This window comes from Capra hircus, chromosome 13 (genome assembly GCF_001704415.2).
Source record: "Capra hircus breed San Clemente chromosome 13, ASM170441v1, whole genome shotgun sequence".
In the NCBI taxonomy this organism is placed as follows: domain Eukaryota; kingdom Metazoa; phylum Chordata; class Mammalia; order Artiodactyla; family Bovidae; genus Capra; species Capra hircus.
This window is the reverse complement of record NC_030820.1, coordinates 15,585,817-15,606,177: the sequence shown is the minus strand read 5'-3', so window position 1 is coordinate 15,606,177 and position 20,361 is coordinate 15,585,817. Positions and strand designations below refer to the sequence as shown.

At 41.5% G+C, this 20,361-nt stretch overlaps 1 protein-coding gene across 3 annotated transcripts in view; it reads left to right on the top strand.

The window, feature by feature from the left end:
- USP6NL (USP6 N-terminal like) overlaps positions 1-18,896 on the top strand; it is a 198,353-nt gene extending 179,457 nt beyond the window's left edge. For all 3 annotated transcript variants that reach the window (XM_018057001.1, XM_018056999.1, XM_018057000.1), the window contains exons 9-15: positions 772-820; positions 2,450-2,570; positions 5,664-5,758; positions 6,448-6,513; positions 6,607-6,706; positions 9,418-9,570; positions 15,349-18,896. In XM_018057001.1, the coding sequence (XP_017912490.1) occupies positions 772-820; positions 2,450-2,570; positions 5,664-5,758; positions 6,448-6,513; positions 6,607-6,706; positions 9,418-9,570; positions 15,349-16,706 (1,942 nt within the window). In that variant the 3' untranslated portion in view covers positions 16,707-18,896. The remainder of the gene's footprint in view (positions 1-771; positions 821-2,449; positions 2,571-5,663; positions 5,759-6,447; positions 6,514-6,606; positions 6,707-9,417; positions 9,571-15,348) is intronic.

Genomic DNA, 20,361 nt, shown 5'->3' with positions numbered 1-20,361 from the left:
GTTCCAGACATGCTCTTGCTTACGTCCACCATGTCCTAGCAGCTCACCTTTCCCCTTAATGACCAGGACCAGTCACTCCAGCCGGTACACTCGCCTCCTCCTTTGTCTACTGATTGAGAGGCATGAGGAGCCCATAGTGGTAGGGGTGGGCAACCTGGCTCCCAGTTCAGTGGAAGTGTTTGTCTCCTAGTGGGGACACTCCTCTCTTTGGAGCCAGGACCTCTAGAGCAGCCGAGCCTAAGGCTGATGGAGCAGAAAGCAAACGTTGTTAGTGGACAAGACGTAACAGTGGGTGGAGCCACTCCTGTTCCCATGCTTGGATCCTGGGCCCTGAATCCTGATGCCAGTCTTGGAAGCTGATTTCCAGCGGACACCGCCCCCTAGGGGACATGTCCCCCCCACTGCAAGGTGCTGCAGGATGCTGGCCCTGTGAAGGAGGCTTCAGAATGTTGGTCCACAGCTCCATCCAGCCGGCCCCTTCTGTGGGGATGATTCTATGAGAACAGAAAGGGGACACCAAATTGAAGACATGGTGATGTGCTTTGTGCTTTTTGTTATAAATCCTTTCTGTCAAAATGAGTGTTATCTAGCCCCAAGTTTAGGCTGTGTAGAGTATTGTTTAAATTTGAGCTTGGGGTCATTTCTTTATAATAATAGTAGCTTTATCTGGATTATCTATTTATCATCAGTCAAACTGTTGTTTATTTAAGTTCCTAATTTTAAAAAGGTGAAAAAACTAAATTGTGTTCGATGTAAATTTCTTTCCTCTAGGCAACAATCCCTGTTCCACGTTCTTGCTGCATATTCTATTTATAATACGGTAAGTCAGCGCCTGCCTGTCCACAGCTCTTTGAGCTGTGTTCTGAGCACCTGGAGGAAATCTCTGGGCTTCCTTCCTGGAAAAGCCCCCTTGGCCTGTGTTGCTTCATCTCAGGACTGGACGGTCTGTGTGGACCTTCCCAAGGCTCCCTCATCCGCCCCAGGATATCAGAGCAGAGTTGCTCGGAAAGTGGGAAGAATCACAGCATGACAGCAAAGCTCACTTCCCCCCCCTTACTACAGGTTGCTTTGTTTTGTGGTGTTGTTTTTCTTGTTTTTATTTTAAGCACTTAGGACTGGGAATCAGCAGGGCAGGAGGGGCAGGAAGTAGTGGCTAGATTAATTCTGCTTGATTCTTGGTGACTCTTCATTCCCCTGGGAGGCTGCCTTTCAGAATCACATTTCATTCATTTGGTGAGGTCCGGATAGCAGACCATAAGTACCTACTTGCTGCCTCCTGGAGTAAGCCAAAACTAAACGTTTTGGTATTAGAACATGTTATTCTTAAGGCATTGATTACTCTTGAAGGAGAGAGATTTGGAGGAAGAGATCAGCTAGTGTCAACGCCAGTATAGATGCCAAGTAAATGCTTTGCTGACTGGATTCCAGGAAGGACACCTTGAACCTTAAAGTGTACCATTTCTATTGTAATCAAAACCTTTAAGTTACAAGGAACAGAAATTCACTCAAACTAGGGCAAGTTAAAAAGGAACTGATTAAAGGGGCATCTGATAGAAATGAAGCTGGGGGTGGCTGTTGGAGCTGGAGGGTGAGAAGCCTACAGAGAGAAGAGCTCCTCTTTCTGTCCCGCTCGGGGCTACCTGGTGACTCTGATTGTCTCTGGAAACTGTTCATTATACTGTTTCTCTCTTCAGATGTCTCTCTCTGCCTGCTTATCTGTTTTTCTTAGGCTGCTATTGCAGCCATAGCCTCAGTGTGGGCATTCTGTTCAGCTACATACCACCATGCATGTAGTTGTGGCTTTATTCAGTTTTCCTAGAGAAACATGTAATTAGTGAATGAGTAAAATTGTCATGCAGCTGAATTAATGGTTCCCTGGGGTTAGGCGTCCTCGTCCCCATGAGCTGTGGTTCACGTGTCATGACATGGATCCCTAAGGCCATGTGATATTACACATAAGTGTCATTATGTGTAATTATGGGGAGAATGGGCAGTTCTCAGGGAAGGGGCTTAGACTGAAAGGGTCCCCAGAATGTGTCTCTGTAAGGATCTGGAAATCTAGAGGAGAAAAGACAGCCAACTGGGAACTGTGCAAGGAGAGAAATTTGCCAGCATCTGAGCAAAGAGGAGGAATATTGAGCTGAGAATCACACATAAAACAGAAATAGAAACAGTGCTCTTTACAGAAGGTGTGAGAACAGTATTGAGCAGAGGTCAATAAAGTCCTTTCAGGTTAGCCTTGTCCACACTTCTGCATTTACTCTTCAACACAAACATAGTCTTTGCTAGCATGTGGCTCGGTACTGTGAAGATTGTAACGTTTCTCTGTAGAACTGCACATTAAGTAATGTATTTAGGCATTTCTGTTTTCTACATCAGTTCTTCACACCTGCATGGACATGTACTTTGGTCTTAAACCCCCGGTTTCTCTGTTCTTGTTTCTCTTTAGGAGGTTGGATACTGTCAGGGGATGAGCCAGATCACAGCCTTGCTCCTCATGTATATGAATGAGGAAGATGCCTTCTGGGCCCTGGTCAAGCTGTTCTCAGGTCCCAAACACGCCATGCACGGTAAGAGGACCCTGAGGGGGCCATCAGCAACAAACAGGGAGGGGAGACAGGCAGGCTCGAACAAAGTCAGGCTCGGGGCCGATGCTTGGTAGAGTCAAGTATAGAAACTTGTCTAGGGGCGAGTTTAATTCATTGGTACTTATTACTAATTCCTTATTTAATTCTTCTTCATTGAACGTTTCTGTTCAGATTTATATTCCTTCGTCTTTACTACAACATATACTATTGACGTTTTAAAATTCTTTCCTTACTTGCCCTGGTTAGGAGAAACTAGGTTTGGAAGAATTTAGGAAAAACTGAATTATTGGAAGCTTTTGATTGAAACTGTTAGACAGTCATGCCTTCAGTGAAATGTCTACTGTTGACTGGATATTGCAATTTATACCAGTTTGTCAGAGAATATTAATTGAGAAATGACACTGAGGTATTTAAAGGAAAGGTCCACAGTAATTTGGTATGTCAAATATTTGTTTTAGTTCTTTCAGGCTTAAAATTGATTCCATCTTACAGTAAAAAAAAGCTGGTAACATATTCTGGGCACTTTGATATTTCAAAGCTTATGTAATTTTTTGGTTTTCAAGTTATTACACTGTTTTGAATAATATTTTTATTATATTTGCCAAGCATGTGCAATAAACTTAACTTGAGAGAGTTTGGATTGAAACTTCTCTTGAAAAAGAAGTGGCATTTGTCCATATAATGCAAAATTATTTTCTCAATGCCATTGAGTGTGATAATATCAAATTAAAAACAATTTTAATACTAATCACTCTGAGAATGGACCATCATTCTCTTTGTGAACGTTGAAGCTTCATGTGGTGGGGAACCTGCCACAGTTTTAAAGTGATGTTTTCAAAACTATGACCTTCTATAGCTGATTAAGTCTCACATTCTTACCATGTGGTTATTGTTGAAGCATTGTGTGTATGTGTATATGTTTGCATTTAGCTATCTCCTTCAGTGTTTGCTGTGGATTTTTAAAAAAATAAATACTATCTGCATAAGTGTTTCTGGACACTTTGCCATCCCATAAGTGGACTCCAGTAGTAAGACACATTACATTGAACTACCATTCAGTAGTATTGTTGCAAAGGGCATCTTGAGGAAACACAACTCTTCCTTATCAGTCTTTATTTTGCTTTAGCGTGAGATGGCATTGCTGATAATCTTGGAAGTACAGTGGGATATTAACAGCTTAAGTAGTGTGTAATTATGTGGAATACTGTCCAGTTTTAGAAAATCCATCTCTTTTAACAAGCCTGATAACCTGCTTTCAGTAATTATTGTCACCAGTCTCAGCTATGTGTGTGTACTCAGTCATTTCTGACTCTTTGTGGACTAGCCCACGAGGCTTCTCTGTCCATGGGATTTCCCAGGCAGGAATACTGGAGTGGGTTGCCATTTCCTTCTCTAGGGGAGCTTTCTGATCCAGGGATCAAACCTACATCTCTTGTGCTTCCTGCATTGACAGGTGGATTCTTTACCACTGTGCCACCTGGGAAGCCCCACACTAATCTACAAAGCAGTATTTATTTTACTATTCTAACATTTACATTTACAGAGCAGTTTAGGTCATTATTATGGGTAAGTTTGTACCTAGAGATATTTGTTTCTAGATCTGCCTATGAAATTTTATAACTGAAAGTTACCTCAGTTCTTTGCATTTCGTATACGAAGCTGTTATCACTCACAGAAGTGTAATGTGAGGGCTAAAGCATGAGATTTAAAATACCAAGTCTGGAACCCCACTGAAAAGGGAAGCGGTGTTGGCTGTCTTAGCATCCTTGAGCTCATGTTATTATTGAAGGAATTGCCTTTTTCAGAATCAGGCTTTGTCTTGAGTTTCTTCCTCTCAAATTGGCCGTGAAAGTGGCAGAGAGAGAGACACACACATATAGATTTTTTTTTTTATGAAATCATTTCACCAGAAAGTATTACTAGGGGAGGAATTTTCTATCTCTGGAGACTTTTACGCACTCCTTAGAAAGCTGAGAATCAGTTAAGAAATAGCCCTTCCCCAAGGATCATAAAGCAGTTCTTCCCAGCAGTGTTCCTCAATTTCTTGCAGGGACATAGTTTTCCGTTTTGGAAACATGCGTTCTGTGGGGAAATATTGGACTCCAAAATCAGATAAGTCTGGGAGATGAGGTAAACCAAGAAAAACAAGTGTCTTTAGGCTATAAAACAACTTAGAAACATTCAGAAGCTCATATGCCTGTGAACATATGCAAAAAAGGGTATATGTGACATACAGTATTTCTCCTGGATTCTTTTAAAAACATAGGACACTTATTAACGTCTTTTGAAGTTACCTAGAACCCAGGCTGAAAAACCCATATGGAGAAATCATAAATTCATTGTGTATGTGCCCTTTTTAATGGACTATTAGAATTTCTGAAAGGAAACTTGTGAATAAAAATAGATGTAAATTTCCATGAGTTACATACACAAAGTTAATACTAACTTCCCATTTACAGTTACTTCCTAGAAATCTTATAGATTGTACTGCATAATCATTTCGGATAGACTATGTTAACATTGATCGTACAGTGCCCGTATGTTTTAGCTTATGTTAAATATCACTTATAAAAAGGATTAAAAAGTGATATTAACCTGGGAAGCATGGTTACTCTAATGATACTGTTAGAGTAAGCCTGAAAAGAATAATACAATGTTTGTTTTATATATAATGGGGAGGCAAAATAAGTAATCAAAATTAGAATAATTTATAGAAGTGTGTGTTTAAGACATCACCCAGTACTTCAAGTAAACAGATAATCTTGATAAAAAGCTTCAGTTTCCATTTTTTCTTACTTTCTTAGTTTCCCTTTTAATTCAGAAATACTCTGTCCTCTTCTATATTTTTACAAGGTGATAGGCGATCCTTAGCAAGCACATACTAGGCTATGAGTTTTTATTAATCAGAGCTTATACATAATTGTTTCCTTGGAGAGAAGTAAAAATATTTGGGTAACTAGTAGGTTTGTTTTTATTGTTGTTAACAGCTAAAAGATAAAAGAAATATGTTGCATTTTAAACTAGGGATTTCTGTTGTTATTATTTATGAAGTATGTTTTTATGTTTGTATTCTAGGATTTTTTGTCCATGGTTTTCCCAAACTCTTGAGGTTTCAAGAACATCATGAAAAAATACTGAATAAATTTTTGTCCAAGCTTAAGCAGCACTTGGTAGGTAGATATGACCTTGACTTACACCCACCTATACCAAGAATAAAGCTGGAAGACTTGAGTGCAGCCATTGGGCCCCATTACTCTGTTGGTGCACAGTCTCATCCATTTCATTTACCGAGCGGTTACAGTTCCCAGTTGCTCAAATGACATGAGATTTGTGAAATTTAGTACCGATGAGCTATCACAGCCCTAACTCATAGCATCAGTCACCTTTGAAGCTGATATATAGTAATACAAACAATATAGTTTTTAAGGATATGTGATTTCTCAGTGATTTAGGACGTTTTTTAATTGCACTAAAGTATCTGCACTAAAATATTTTAAGGATCATACAGACTCGTCCTCAGTGAATCACATGCATACTCCTCTGAAAAAATATAGTAATTTAGTAAAGCAAGGATGCTTCCTTTTAGAATATATTAAAGGAGAATCAAAGTATTGTATTACAGTCTTATCTTATGAGGGGTTTATTCTCAGGATGATTTTCAAAAGTACAACTGAGGAAGAAGACGAGAGAGTCAGAAGAGAAAAAGTGGAAATACCCCAGCACAGAGGAGATTTGTAATGAATGGTTTTGTTCAGCTGTGACAGCTGCCTCCAACAACCTGCCTAACTTTTAGTATTTATTATATTGCCGTGTGTTGTGTGCAGCAATCCAGAAATTGTGGAATTTTTGTTTTTTCCAGGATTCGCAAGAAGTCTACACAAGTTTTTACACAATGAAATGGTTTTTTCAATGTTTCCTTGATCGGGTGAGTGTTTATTTTTAAAGTCCAATCATAAAATTAAAAATACCAGACGAGGACAAACTGTTCATCTTATTTCTGTTTTGTTTTTAATTATAGACGCCCTTTACACTAAACCTCAGAATATGGGACATCTATATCTTCGAAGGAGAACGAGTTCTTACTGCTATGTCTTACACAATCTTAAAATTACACAGAAGTAAGAAAGCATTTAATTATAAAGATTTCACAAAAATCTAGCCTTGTTTTAAGTCTTGACTTCTCGTTACCCACCCAACTTCAAGGTCATTTCCTTTTAGTAATGAGTTTAAAAATTCTTTAAAATCAGTGAAGAAATTATCTTCAGTTGCTGGTTTTCCCTCATTGGTTCTTCCTCGTGACTAGAAGCTTACTCCTTGCAAATGTCTTTTAATTCTTTTCTGTGCCAGTTCCATCTTCACGTTTAAGTAGAATGCGGTATGTTGGTTCTACTACTAATATTCCTACTGGTTGTTTGTTTCCATGGTGTGTGTGTGGGGGGATGTCCCTTATTATTATTATTTTTTTCATTGATCTGATTCTTAAGTTTAATAGGAAAAGGGAGAGACCAGAGAAGCCAGGCCCTATAGTTAACAGATCTAGAGAGGGCGTTTCTGTGATTGCTTCACCAGGAAAAGAGCATCCAGCCCCAGACAGTAGACCAGAGTTGGGGACCCTCCCCATCTCCCTGTCTGGCTGCTTTGTGGCCTCTGTAGCAAGTACCCTCCAGGCCCACAGTTTTCAAATGTAGCAAAAGGCCTTCAGTTGCAGTATTGCAAGAAGTGAAGTGAAGTCGCTCAGTCGTGTCCGACTCTTTGCGACCCCATGGGGTGTAGCCTATCAGGCTCCTCCATCCATGGGATTTTCCAGGCAAGAGTGCTGGAGTGGATTGCTATTTCCTTCTCCAGGGGACCTTCCTGACCCAGGAATCGAATCCAGGTCTCTCGCATTGCAGGCAGACGCTTTACTGTCTGAGCCACCAGGGAATCCCTGCAATATTGCAAGGGATAAATAGGATATGCTGTGCCTTACTCTGAAAGTCAAGAAGTGAGAGTTGCTCTTTATGAATATGAGGGACCTTATTCATCTTAAAGTCTTAAACTACCCTTAAAACTTATGGTACTCCTTTTGTGACCATGCAGAGAAGGGAAGAGAAGCTCCACACGGGTGCCTTCACCCAGCACCTCCAGCCTGCGGCACAGCCTGAGTTCACGTTTACTGTATACTCTGCCCTCTTGCCTTGTTCTTGAGTGGTCATCTCTTCAGTTTCCCAGCTCAGTGATACATTAGCCGAGTGCTTGGGGTCGTGTTCTATAGTTTTCCTCCCCGCTGTGGCTTTGTTCTAAGAACGTCTTTGGTACTTTGATAGGAAATGGTTTGATTGCTTACTTGAAAAGCATGGTCTCCAGGAGCACCACATTATTCAAATTCTAGATAAGACTGAAACTTTAAAATCACATCTATGTTGTTTACTCTGAGAGAAGAGGACTCAGAAGTCTTGAGGTTCATTTCCCTGCCTCCCCAACACCAAACCACAGCCCTAAGATGAAACAGTTTGGCAGTGAGTCTCCCAAAATTCAGATCTGTGGTCAGAACCGCAGGAAGTCAGTCAGTCTCCCTCCCTCTCCTCTCCCCACCATGTCCTTCTTTTCTCTCTGGATTATGAACTGACCAAGATGCAGAACAGAAGCATACTCTGTGTTAAAGTATTACTTACTAGTTTAACATTCTTTAGCAGTGAGAAAGCACCAAAACTCTCTTCCTCCTCTTAAATTGTGTTTCACTTATGACTCTTGATTAATTTTGACAAGTAAAAAGTTTCTCTACTCTTTGTAAATTAACCTTAAACACAACAACTACTTTATATCCTACTGTCATTAGGTTAAACTCTGGAAAACCTTTGCTGTTGTGTATATTTTCTTCATCAGGAAGACAGAGATCGAGGACTTAGATGAAGTTCCTTCATCATATAAAGCTTCAAAAACTGTGTCTGGGCCAATAGTTACCTGAGGCTCCTAAGATTTTTTCTTGTTTTTTTTTTTTTTTTCCTGATTCCCTTACCAATATTTAGAGGCATTGTTATTAAAAAAAAAAAAAAATCACACTGTGATTTTAAACAGTACAAAAAAAATAAAAAAGAAGCAACCTAAATGCCCAGTATTAGAAGAGTCATCCATAAATTTAGAGCGTACACACGGTGGATTCTTATGCAGTTGTTAATAGTGACAGCATAAAGTCATGCTTGTTGAAGTGAGAGGTATCAGTGATACACACCGTTGACTGGGGGAAAGCAAAGAGGTGAATAATGTGTGAAGTGTCGTTTATTTCTGTAAATTGAACTGCAAAAGTACACACATCTGCTTGTAGGGCATTGGCATAAGTATCAATACAGATAAAATTAATAATCCAGATTTTCAGGAAATTTGGAGAGGGGCATTGGTGGTTTAGTGGTAGAATTCTTGCCTCCGAGATTTCTGAGAAATTCTGAGACAGTTAAAATACAGACCTAGAAGTGGCTATGCCTGTGGCAGTCACAGCCCTTATCAGGAAAACACACATCTTCCTGGGCGGTCTTCGTCAGTTTCCGGTCTCTAGGAACTCTTGCTCTGGGGAAATATTAATACCCAGGTGTGGTTATTCTTAAACCTGTGAGAAGGTATTTAGCAGCGTTCACCATTCCCCAGTCCCTGAGGCGACCTGCTCTTCTCTCTGACCTGCTTTTCTCTGTGCTTGAATATCAGGAAACAGTTTTGTCCTAACTGAGGTTTGGTGATATTCACAAGGCCATTTGGAAGTTGTACGCGGTGCACTCTTAAAAATATACATCAGAATAAAATATGTTATCTTTTCAACCTAAAGTAGCCATTGTCTATTTTTCTCATCTTTTCTTAGAACATCTAATGAGATTGTCCATGGAAGAACTTGTAGAATTTCTTCAGGAGACCTTGGCAAAGGATTTTTTCTTCGAAGATGACTTTGTAATAGAGCAGCTCCAGATTTCTATGGCAGAACTGAAGCGGGCAAAGCTTGACCTTCCAGAGCCTGGTAAGGAAATAGCCAGAGGCTTTATGTATAACTTACAGTTAAGATCAGGAGATACTGTGCAATTAACATGGCCCATTGCCGTGTGAAAACATCCGCATACTTCTGATGACATCATGTAAATCAGTGTCTTGTTGCCTGCTTATGGCTTCATTATTTTAAGAAAGAGCAAATATTCATTAAATCTGCCTCTCCTAGTGGGAAAATTAGGAAGTTTAATAGATAGATAATGTTTCAACAGAAGTTAACCATGGCTTTAAGTTACCATAACAATCAGCACTCTTTACTTTCACCATCACTTGTAGAACCACATGCAGTATGGGAGCAAGTAGAAGACCCATTTTATAGAAGAGGAAACTGATACTAAAATGCTAATAAATATGAAGCCCGCAGAACCTGCAGATAGCAGAGTCCGAGTCCGAGGTTCCTGACTGCTTATCCCTGGTTCTTTGCAGTATGCTGCAGTGTAGATACGGAGAAGGCGATGGCACCCCACTCCAGTACTCTTGCCTGGAAAATCCCATGGATGGAGAAGCCTGGTAGGCTGCAGTCCATGGGGTCGCTAAGAGTCGGACACGACTGAGCCACTTCACTTCATGCATTGGAGAAGGAAATGGCAACCCACTCCAGTGTTCTTGCCTGGAGAATCCCAGGGACGGGGGAGCCTAGTGGGCTGCTGTCTATGGGGTCGCACAGAGTCGGACATGACTGAAGCGACTTAGCAGCAGCAGCAGCAGTGTGGATAATATATTTTATTCACTTATTCCAAAACATCTTCCTGTGCCTCCTGTTAGGTTTTCTGCTAGGTGCTGTGTTGGGGATTTAACAACTAAAAAGAGAGACATTCCTTCTGTTCTCAGGGTGCACGGAGGAGACCCAGAATTTACGCAGTAACAAGAGTATGAAGAGAGTCATAATAGCAGTAGAAACAGGGTAAATAGAGAAGGGTGGATAAAGGGCAGTACCGGATGAGAGGGAAAGAAAAAAGAAAATGCAGAGAGCACAGTCGAAAGAAGTTTTCAGAACACTTGCTAAAAACCAAGATGCTTTCCTTTTAGTTATTTAAGTGCAAGGAGTCTAATTGGTGTTTCTCCGAGGTTTGTTTCGCGTCATCAGGGTTCACCAGAAGTTAAGCCGTCACTGCAGTGGTGGCGTGTGGGCCTGGGCCCTGTGAGGCCAGCACTCTGCTCCGGAAGGTCCCTCCTCTCTCATGCAGTGTTGTCCCTTTCTACTAATTCTTTCCTGTCACAGGGAATGCATTTGGAGTAGCAATTACTAACTATATTCTTGCTATCCCAACATTTATTTTTAAATGACTTAACCTACTTTTAAAAAGTTTTAAACAAGTTTTAGTAAAAGACACATATATTGATAGAAAAAATATATATAATAGAGCTGCTTAAACATGAGAATAAAATATCCAAACCTGTGTAATGGGATGGACTGATTTAGCATCTAACTAGCAGCTAGTGTTTATTGAATGTCTGCTCTGTGCCACATTCCACACATTGTCTCATCTAATCCCTCAGATAACTTTTAGAAAATACTCAACCCCAATCTACACGAGGAAACTTGGTGGCAGTAGTTTTTAAGATGTTTTTACAGTAGAACAGAGATAGAGGGGGTGGGGGTGGATAAAAGGAGAGGGGTGGATAAATAACCCCGGAGCTGGGTTACTCTCCAGGCTGATGTTCTCAGAAAGCCGCTGCGGTCTTCCGAGGCAGGCCGTCTCAGGGACTTGTAGTTGCGTGTGATGTCCACTGGGTGGTGACAGAGACCTGAGTAAGATGAAAGATGGAGGAGCCAGAAGGGACTAGAGACTCCCCCCCTCCCTTTTTTTTTCAAGGGATGCTAAGGAGTGTTCTTTTTGTTGTTGTTTTAAAGAAAAAAGTGTTATTCAAGAAAAATAAGAAACTTTTTGCCTTTATTCTGAAATATATCAAGTTACAGTTTTGTTTTTTTTTTTTTTTGAGCAGAGTAGTCTAATTCTTGGCAGTTGCATAAAGATATTTACCATTTATGTGATGGAACCCTAGTGAAAAGCGTCATTAGCGTGGTATTTTCACAGAAGCATCCGTGTTGTATGTGATGGGAAGCACGCTGCTTTCCCACTTCTTCATTTAAGCTCCTGGTTTTCATGGGAGGAAGTGAAGAATAGAATTTTAGGCAAGGAGCTAAAGTGAGGTGAGCAGAAAACAATCTCATGTCTATTGAAAGGAAGTCCAGAATGAAAGTATGGATAGTAAATGTTAATACTTATTGCCTATTTATAGCCAACTGTTTGACATCAGTTATGCTTCAATCTTTTAGCTATACCCGATTGCTTAGGGGTGAAAGGAGATATTTAAACCAAAGAAAGACCAAATGCAGCAGTGTGTGTATTAGGCACATTGGCGGGTGGGGCGGCGGGGTGCGTAGTTTGAATAGTTTGAATCTGTGAAAGATATTGTCCAAGAATGTTTAACGCTTATACGGATCTACTTGTGTGGGAAAAGGGCAGAGAAATAATATTTATCAGCACATGAGACAAGGGTATATGTACTTCAGAAAGGAATCACTTTATAATGAAGTTGGGGAATATTTTTCTCCTGATCTCGTACTTAGACACGGAGGTCAGCTCTCCTAGGTGCAGGGCCCCTGGGTTTTGCTACTATGGTTGCCAGGTGAGGCCTGGGCCTCACTCAGTCCAGCAGCGGCCTCAGGAGGGCCAACGCTCTGCTGTGGGTATCTCCCCGCTCCCCACCCCCCACCCCCTGCCCCCATTACTCTCCCTGATTCTGGCCCATCCTTCCCCGCTCCTCTTTCCCTTCCTTCTCCTCGGTCCCTCCTCTTGAGAGACAGGGCCCTTCCCACTGCCACGGAGGCCCTTAGAAACGTGAACAAGTGTACATTTGCTTGCCCTTGAACTGCTGAGGATTTGCGCTGTTCAGAGGGGTTGGGTCAGTCACAGGAATCCACTGAACGTGGCGTGACCCACACGTCTTCCGTCAGCAACTGCTGGTGGGAGGCAAAAGTGGGTGCGGAGTCACGGCCCTGCCCTGCTCCCCGGTCACAGGCCCCTGTGGACAGCAGCTGCTGTCTGACGCTGTTTTAAGTTATGCGGATCCCAGCACTGCGGTCCGGCCCTGGTGCCTGGGAATATGCTTGCCCCTCCCGCCTCGGCCTCCTGGCTTAACCTTCAGTACTGTCCATGATATGGGCAGGAGTTAGGGTTTTCAAGCACTTAGGTTTTAGAAGGCTCTTTCTTATATGCTTGTCTATTGCATCTTTCAAAGTGCTCTCCTTTTTTCCTACTTAGAATCTTTATGGGAGCTAAGGGGCTGTATCCTCTAAATATCTTTGTTCAGTTGAGGTACTCATCGTCACCTCTTAGAGACTCCTCGTTCCTAGTGAGAGACTGACATTCAGCAGTTAATTATAGACATCGTGTCCTTTTGTTTGCACTGAATTTTTTTTTTTTCCTCCAAACCCTGCTATATCTTGTTTCTTATCTATATAGATCTTGGGTATTTATAACTGTTATGTTTCTGTACTGTTTATTTGAGTGATACATCATTACTCTAATTAAGATTAATTACATATGAATGGGTGGACATTTTGTCAAAACCTTGGTTGTGATTCTGTTACTATTTAAGACACTAGACTGCAAAGTAAGTAGGACTGCACTTTGAGTGGAGTCAGCTCCTGAGGTGAAAGGGAGATGTATTATGGGTGACCGTGAAAGACCTTTAAGAAGCTACTTTTTGGATGTTTTAGAACAGTTGCAGATTTTTTCCCTCCCGGTGTGGGTTTTGGCCTCTTGACCATTCAGTAAATGGAACATGCTAAAATTTTCTTTTAATTCTAATATGATGTGTAGATGCATAGAATATTAATGGCTCTTCTTAGAGATGTGTATATTGGCTTGAATATAAAGTAATGTTAAGTGTAAGGTGAATACTTTGCTTATTCTTTATATTGTAAAATTAAAAATCCCTCATATGTAAGACACATACCTTTCCATTTTGCTTCAGGCATGAAATTACCACCTCAGTCTATTACTTTCTCTTCATTTTTTCATTCCTTTTCCTGAGAAATATAGGCCGTATATTTGTAATTCTGCATTTTACCATGCATCCTATTAGTCTTTGCTGATCCATGCCTTTTATGTATCCAGAAGATTTCAGGATGGAAATCTCTGGATATGAGAACATAGGGACAGGATATGATGTGGTATTATTTCCCCCAGATGTTCAATTCTCTCTTAGTCTTCTTTCCTCCCTACTTCTTCCTTCCACTTTACCTAGAGCAGCTTTGTTTATATTTTTTTTATTTGGAGTTTCATATGAGAGTTCATTTGAGAAAGAGAATTTCCTTTTAAAAACTTAAAAAAACCCACTGAATTAGGGAAACACAAAGTTTATTTTTAGCTCAGTAACTCTGATTCTGGCAGCTCATCTATTTAAAGGTTATTTACCACCATTCTCTGCTCCCTTCCAAAGAAAAGCTCATTGAACTATTTTAATATCTTAAAATTATGATATGTGGCTAAATAATAGTTATCCTCACTTAAACCATGAGCTACATGAAAGCAAGGTGGCGTCTGCCTGCTCACAGCTGTGGACCCATGGCTTCCTCCTAACCGTTTGTCAGGTGGGGGGACGTTTAAAGAGAGAAACAACTTATTTTTAAGTGAGAATGTATGATTTTGTAGTGACAGGTAGAAAGCATATATCTTAAAGTTTGGAACTTTTAGAAGTGAAGTCTGTCATCTTTTCAAGATGGTATTATTTATAGGTGTCCATATTATGGTGGATTGTTTTTAAACACTGTTTACTAAATGCACATTCCTTTAATTCCTCTTTAATTTTCTGATGTTATTTGAAATGTAAAACTAAAAGTATCTAATATGATTTTCTCTTTTTTTATTCTTTTTTCCTTTTTTTGCATTTAAAGTAGGATAGAATATTAATTTGTTAGAATATTAACTTGGAAGTACAGAATATTTTTTCTTTTTATCCTGTGGAATTACTTGAGAGAATAATAATGAGCTATTTGGGTACAACTTGGAGTCACAATTGGTCATCAGTTGACCTTTAAACTTGGCAGACTTGCTTGACGTTGATAGAAACTATTTTACTGAGATTCTAAACTCTTTTAGTTGAGGAATGCTTAAGTGGAAGGAATGTAATGGTAAGACATTGAACTACTGACCTGCAAGATTGTTTTAGGAATAGAAATGAGAATATCAGCTTTGCATTTTTGAAAAAGCAGGTAATAATATAGCTTAACAAAATTTAATCATCATCTTATACAATTCTATGACCCTTACTCATGGGGCTTCCCTGTTGGCTCAGATGGTAAATAATCTGCCTGCAGTGCAGGGGACCCAGCTTTGATCTGAGGATTCAAAAGATCCCCTGGAGAAGGGAATGGCTACCCACTCCAGTATTCTTGCCTGGAAATCCCATGGACAGAGGAGCCTGGTGGGCTACAGTCCATGGAATCCCAAAGAGTGGGACACTACTGAGTCACTATCACTTTTTCTTACTACTCATATAAGGTTATATAAAATCTTCCCATCTGCACATTGCCTAATAAGACTTCTGAGTTTGGGGATGTTTTCGTGTCAATCTCTAAAAAATGCTTTTCCTAAGCTGCTAAAATGCTGCCTGTCTCTGTGTGGCTATGCATGTTGAGTGCGCAACTGAAGAGTAAGCAGTGATTCACTGATGTAGGTCTTAGGTTTGGTACTCTTTGCTCATGCACATACGGCATTTACGAATGTGTCTTTCCCTTTAGGCAAAGAGGATGAATTTCCAAAGAAACCTTTGGGGCAGCTTCCCCCGGAAGGTCAGTCAGCTGGTGTTACTCACCTGAGCAACGGACAGAGGAACGTGGGCAGGTCGAGTCCCCACCCTGGCGGTCGGAGAGGCAGCGGCTCGCCCCACAAGACCCACGAGCCCTCCCCGCCCCACCCGCGCCAGACCGGCACCCCCGAGAGGGCGAGGCAGCAGCGGCGGAAGTCGTCTGACGAGGAGGGTAAGCGGCTTCGCGACGAGGCGGAGGTGCAGGCGCAGAGGAGACCCCCGCCGGGCGCCCAGGACGGCTCCGGGTACAACCACGCGGCGGCCAACCAGAACAGCAATGCCACCTCGCGCGCCCGGAAGGAGTTCGCGCCCCGATGGCACAAGCCTTCCGAGGCCGCGGTTCTGGAGAAGACCGCCAAGTCCGCCGTGGAAGGCCGGAGCCGGGCCGCACCCCCCGCGCTCGCCGACCCCCGGGCTCCCCACGCGAGGCAGAAGACGAAGGTGCTGGACGCAGATGAGGGCAAGCGCGGCTCCACGGCCTCGCAGTACGACAACGTGCCCGAGGACGGTCCGGGCGGCGCCGTGGAGGAGGCGCTGGAGCGCGCGCGGGCGCAGAGCCCCCGGAGGCCCGCCGAGCCCGGCGCCAGCCCGTCCAGAGCCCCGCCCAGGTTCGCCTTCAAAGTCCTGCCTTCGAGTTACGTCCAGCACCCGTTCCTGCCAGACGGGGAAGATCACGGGCCCGCGCACCCCCCTTCGTACAGTAACCCCCCCACCTACCAGAGCAGCTCTCCAAAACGGGTCCCCGCCGCCAACAGCAGCTTCCCTTCTCCCCCCGGGGCGCACACAAATCCTTCCCGCAGACCTTACGGCTCCACGCTTTCCGTCACTGCTTCTCCAGAGAAATCTTACAGCCGCCCGACTCCTGTGGTCCAGCCATCGAGTCGAATAGAAGTTCTCCCTGTTGATCTTGGTGCCGGCGGATATTCAGGCAATTCGGGGTCCCCAAAGAATGGGAAATTCATCCTTCCTCCAGGGGATTGTTTGCCAGATAACAGAAAATGGTCAGAAGTTGGTTACACGTGGAGACCAGAGATACACGGACAGCCGTGGACAAGAGATGTCAACCGTGGCCACCTGAGCAGTTTCCCAAGACACCCCACGTTTCACCACACCCCCTATCAGGACCACTCCCTCCCCTCCGTCTCCGTAGATGGTCCAGTGCGGTATAGAACTTCCCCAGCTCTGGAAGACGCCACCTCACCCGGGTTTCAGTATTCAGGGCCCTCACCTCCAGCGTATCACTACAGAAATCGGGATGGACTCTCTATGCAGGAGTCAGTATTGCTGTAAGAATTCATCTGTACTTGCTGCAGACAAGATAATGGAGACCTGAATTGCTACGTTTATAATTGCCAAAGCAGTATTTTATACGACTGTAAAGAACTCGCACAGTTGTCATGTATGTCAGTAATAAGAATATATGGAAGTGATTTCATCCCCACCTAGATGCTGCTTAAAGACGAGCTTTTAACGTGCATCATCACCGAACCCGTTAAAAGGAATTTAACCTGGAAATACAGCAATAGCATTTAGGGATGCACGCACAGTTTCATTTATATCTTTCTCCAAAATCTGAATATTTGTACTCTGTTAGCCCATTCTATTTTGAGTAATGTTACAAAGCACTGAAAAGCAGTAGAATAGATATTTTTAAGGCTCTACCTAGTGTATGTGTTTTTTAATAGCTACTATATAGGCATCTACCCATATATAGTCAAACACAGAACTAAAAAAATGTTTAAAGGAAAGAATTTTGAATCTAGATCCATGGAATAATTTATTCTTCTTTTCCCTAACTTATCTTTTAGTCAAGTTTTGTCCGTCCCCCTCCCCCACCCCCGTTTTATTTTTAACCCAGGTCCTAAACTGACTTGAGGGTTTGCCCTGACTTGATTCAGCATCTCATGGAATGCTCAGCTTTCTCATTTAGCTTTCAATCTGAAAATTAAAGACATTGGAGAGAAAGGCTAACCACTTAATGGTGCTTTAAAAAAAATCAGTGCAGTTTAAGTTTTGTTTTCAAAAGTGCAGCACGCAGTGTGTCCCTGTGCGTGTCCCTGATTTCCCAGAGAAATCAGCTTTTGTGTGTCTGTGCCCTTTTTTCTGGTCTGACTCCTATAAAGCTCAGAGCAGAGTATGCTTGCCAGATGCCCAGGAAGTGTGTGCATAAACTCTCCAGTGGATGCCAGCTGAAGCTGCAAGTTACCAATCATCAGTCACTCATAGCAGAACCAACTGCTTTGAAATTTTATTTGAAAGCAGGATTAATAATATGGTCCTTTCTTACTTCTGTCCCTTAAATTCCTGTGAAACCTCCCTACAAAGGGCAGGGAGATGCTTACATGGTCTTTTCCTGGCCCTCTTCCTTTAAAGAATGTAGTCAGTGGATATTGCTGCTCTTAGGCCATTAAATTATTGCTTTGTAAAATTGTAAAAAATGATCCTAATTATTACTAGGAATCTCAGATTTTGGTCTTTTTTTTTTTTAATAGCGTGGCTATCATATTTTCAGAAATCTTTTTTTGGTTGGTTGGTTCAGTGAAAAAAGTTCAGTTTCATGGTAACAAATCAGCAATGTATTTCAGAATATTCTTTTACACTACAGTGACCAAAACAGCGACCAAGTTTTGGGCACTCCAAGAAAGTATGTCTTTGGGTTTCACTGGAGAGCTTGTTTTCACCGTCTCCTTGCTCATGTTTGAACAGTAGAGAATAGAAAATCTAACATTGATGGTTCTTCTTGTAAGTTGAGGCTTTTAAGCTTTCAAGGTACAGAAGTATATGTTTTAAAATGAGAGTAACATTTGTTTAGCTAGTGAATGTGACAATATTTTTTATGTATATAATGAGTCTAATGTAATTTTAATCAACTTGGTAATGATGTTATTAAAGGGCAAAACAAATGCAGTGTATTAGCAGCTGAGCACTGCACGGAAACTCCGAAAAAATCCAGATACCACAAGGCTCCCGACTCAGATCATGTGGAAGCTGCGAAATAAATGTATATAAAAATGGAGCTGGGGATGTGAACTCCAATTTTAAACCATGATTCTGTGACTTGTAATAATCTAAGCTGTACAATTTAGTTTATGATAGCAGCATCAGAGCTGCTTCAAAATATATATATATCAACAGTGGTAAATACTGTAGGTTTATATATATATATATGCAAAAATATACACACACACTATTTTCTTATGTCATCTATGACATTTTTTATCTGTATGCTTTTTTTGATGTGACTGTTTTTAACACGCTGAAGAAGTATATGTTGTTTGTGTCTCTTATGTGCTTTGTTCATGTGGCATCTTTGATTTTTCTAAACCTCGTTCCCTTCTCACTGAGAGGATATGACTCAGTATCCGCCTCCATGACTATATGTATTGCAGTTCTATGTTACCTGCTGTACTAGTTTCCAGTAACTCTGTATTTAGAACCGTATCACCTGCCTTTATTTAATCAGCCATTTTTAATAGCTTACAAGTCTGTTAGTGTGTGAAATTCACTCAGTTGTGTCTAACTTGTTGCTACCCCCGTGGACATATATAGTCATGGAATTCTCCAGGCCAGCACACTGGAGTGGGTAGCCTTTCCCTACTCCAGGGGATCTTCCCAACCCAGGGATCGAACCAGGTCTTCCACATTGCAGGCGAATTCTTTACCAGCTGAGCCACAAGGGAAGCCCTTTTAATAGCAATAAGGAATTATTTTCAGTTTTTCCCCATTGTGAAATGTAGCTGTTGGTTTTTCAAGTAGGAATATTTAATTTGAATTTATTTTGCCGCCATCCACTTTTTTACTCTTTCAAATTTATCTTTTAATAAAAGATAAATAATGAAATGTTAAAAGATGGAATAATATTCATATAGGAGGTTAAGTATATTTATTAAAAATCTGGTAAGGATCTTCATTTTTTCTCTAGAAATATATGAGGTAAATATTTTACCACTGTTAAGTCTTTTCTTCATAGCAGTTTTGCTTAACACAGTAAGCACTTTGATATAGTTTATATATTTTTTTAATAGTTTGAAAAATTAAAGAAACTAGACCTGGTGTCTCAAAGAGTTTTAAAACTTCAACTCTTTCAGGTGCTTATGTTGTTTCCAGGATGTTTAAAGCAGAAGACAGCTTTGGGAGCCAATAGATGCCTATACTGTCAAACCAGGAACAAAATGACTTTTCCTCCTGCCATCTAGGTTCTCCATCCTGACCTCGTAGATTGGGCAGATAAAGGACAGACAAGCAGGAGAAACGCAACCAGAAGGTCATTAACTCTCATGTCCCGCCTTCAGGTGCTATCCAGTGATGAGTTGCTCCAGGGGAGGGTTAGCCTGGGGCCTCTCCACCCAGCTTAGTTGGGGAAAGGAAGGATGGGGAAGAAAGGACACTTACGTAAAAGCAAATGACTTTCTAGAAAATCAATGGTCCTTCAGCAAAGGAGATGGGAGAGATGATCATGTGTCCTGGGGGCTGCGTGGGGTGCCAGAGAGGAGATTATATATAAAGTCGCCTGCGGAGGGGATTTATGACAACTGCGTTCTTTGGGAAGGCTCTGCTTTTAGGCAGGTAAAGGATTTCAGGGACTCTGATAACTTCAGCTCAAAAATCATTCATACCCCCAAAGTGGCCTACTTTGGGGTGACAGGTCCTGAGCCTCTTCACCATCAGTGACAGAATGCTTCTCTAAAGAAGCAAAAGAGATTCAGTCAGTGGGGCATCTCCAAAGAAGAAAAATAGGTGTTTACAGGGTGTGATGTGATTGTTTTAACTTTTCTCATTTTAAGAAGATAATAAGTTTTATGTCACAGTGAGCATCACTTTATATTTGTGATCATTTCCGATCTTTGTCTCAGGGCTCATTACACCATAAGCACAAAAATGATGCCTAGTCAATATTTTGCTAAGATCTCTTTTCTTTACTTTTCCTATGATAAGAGAAAAACAT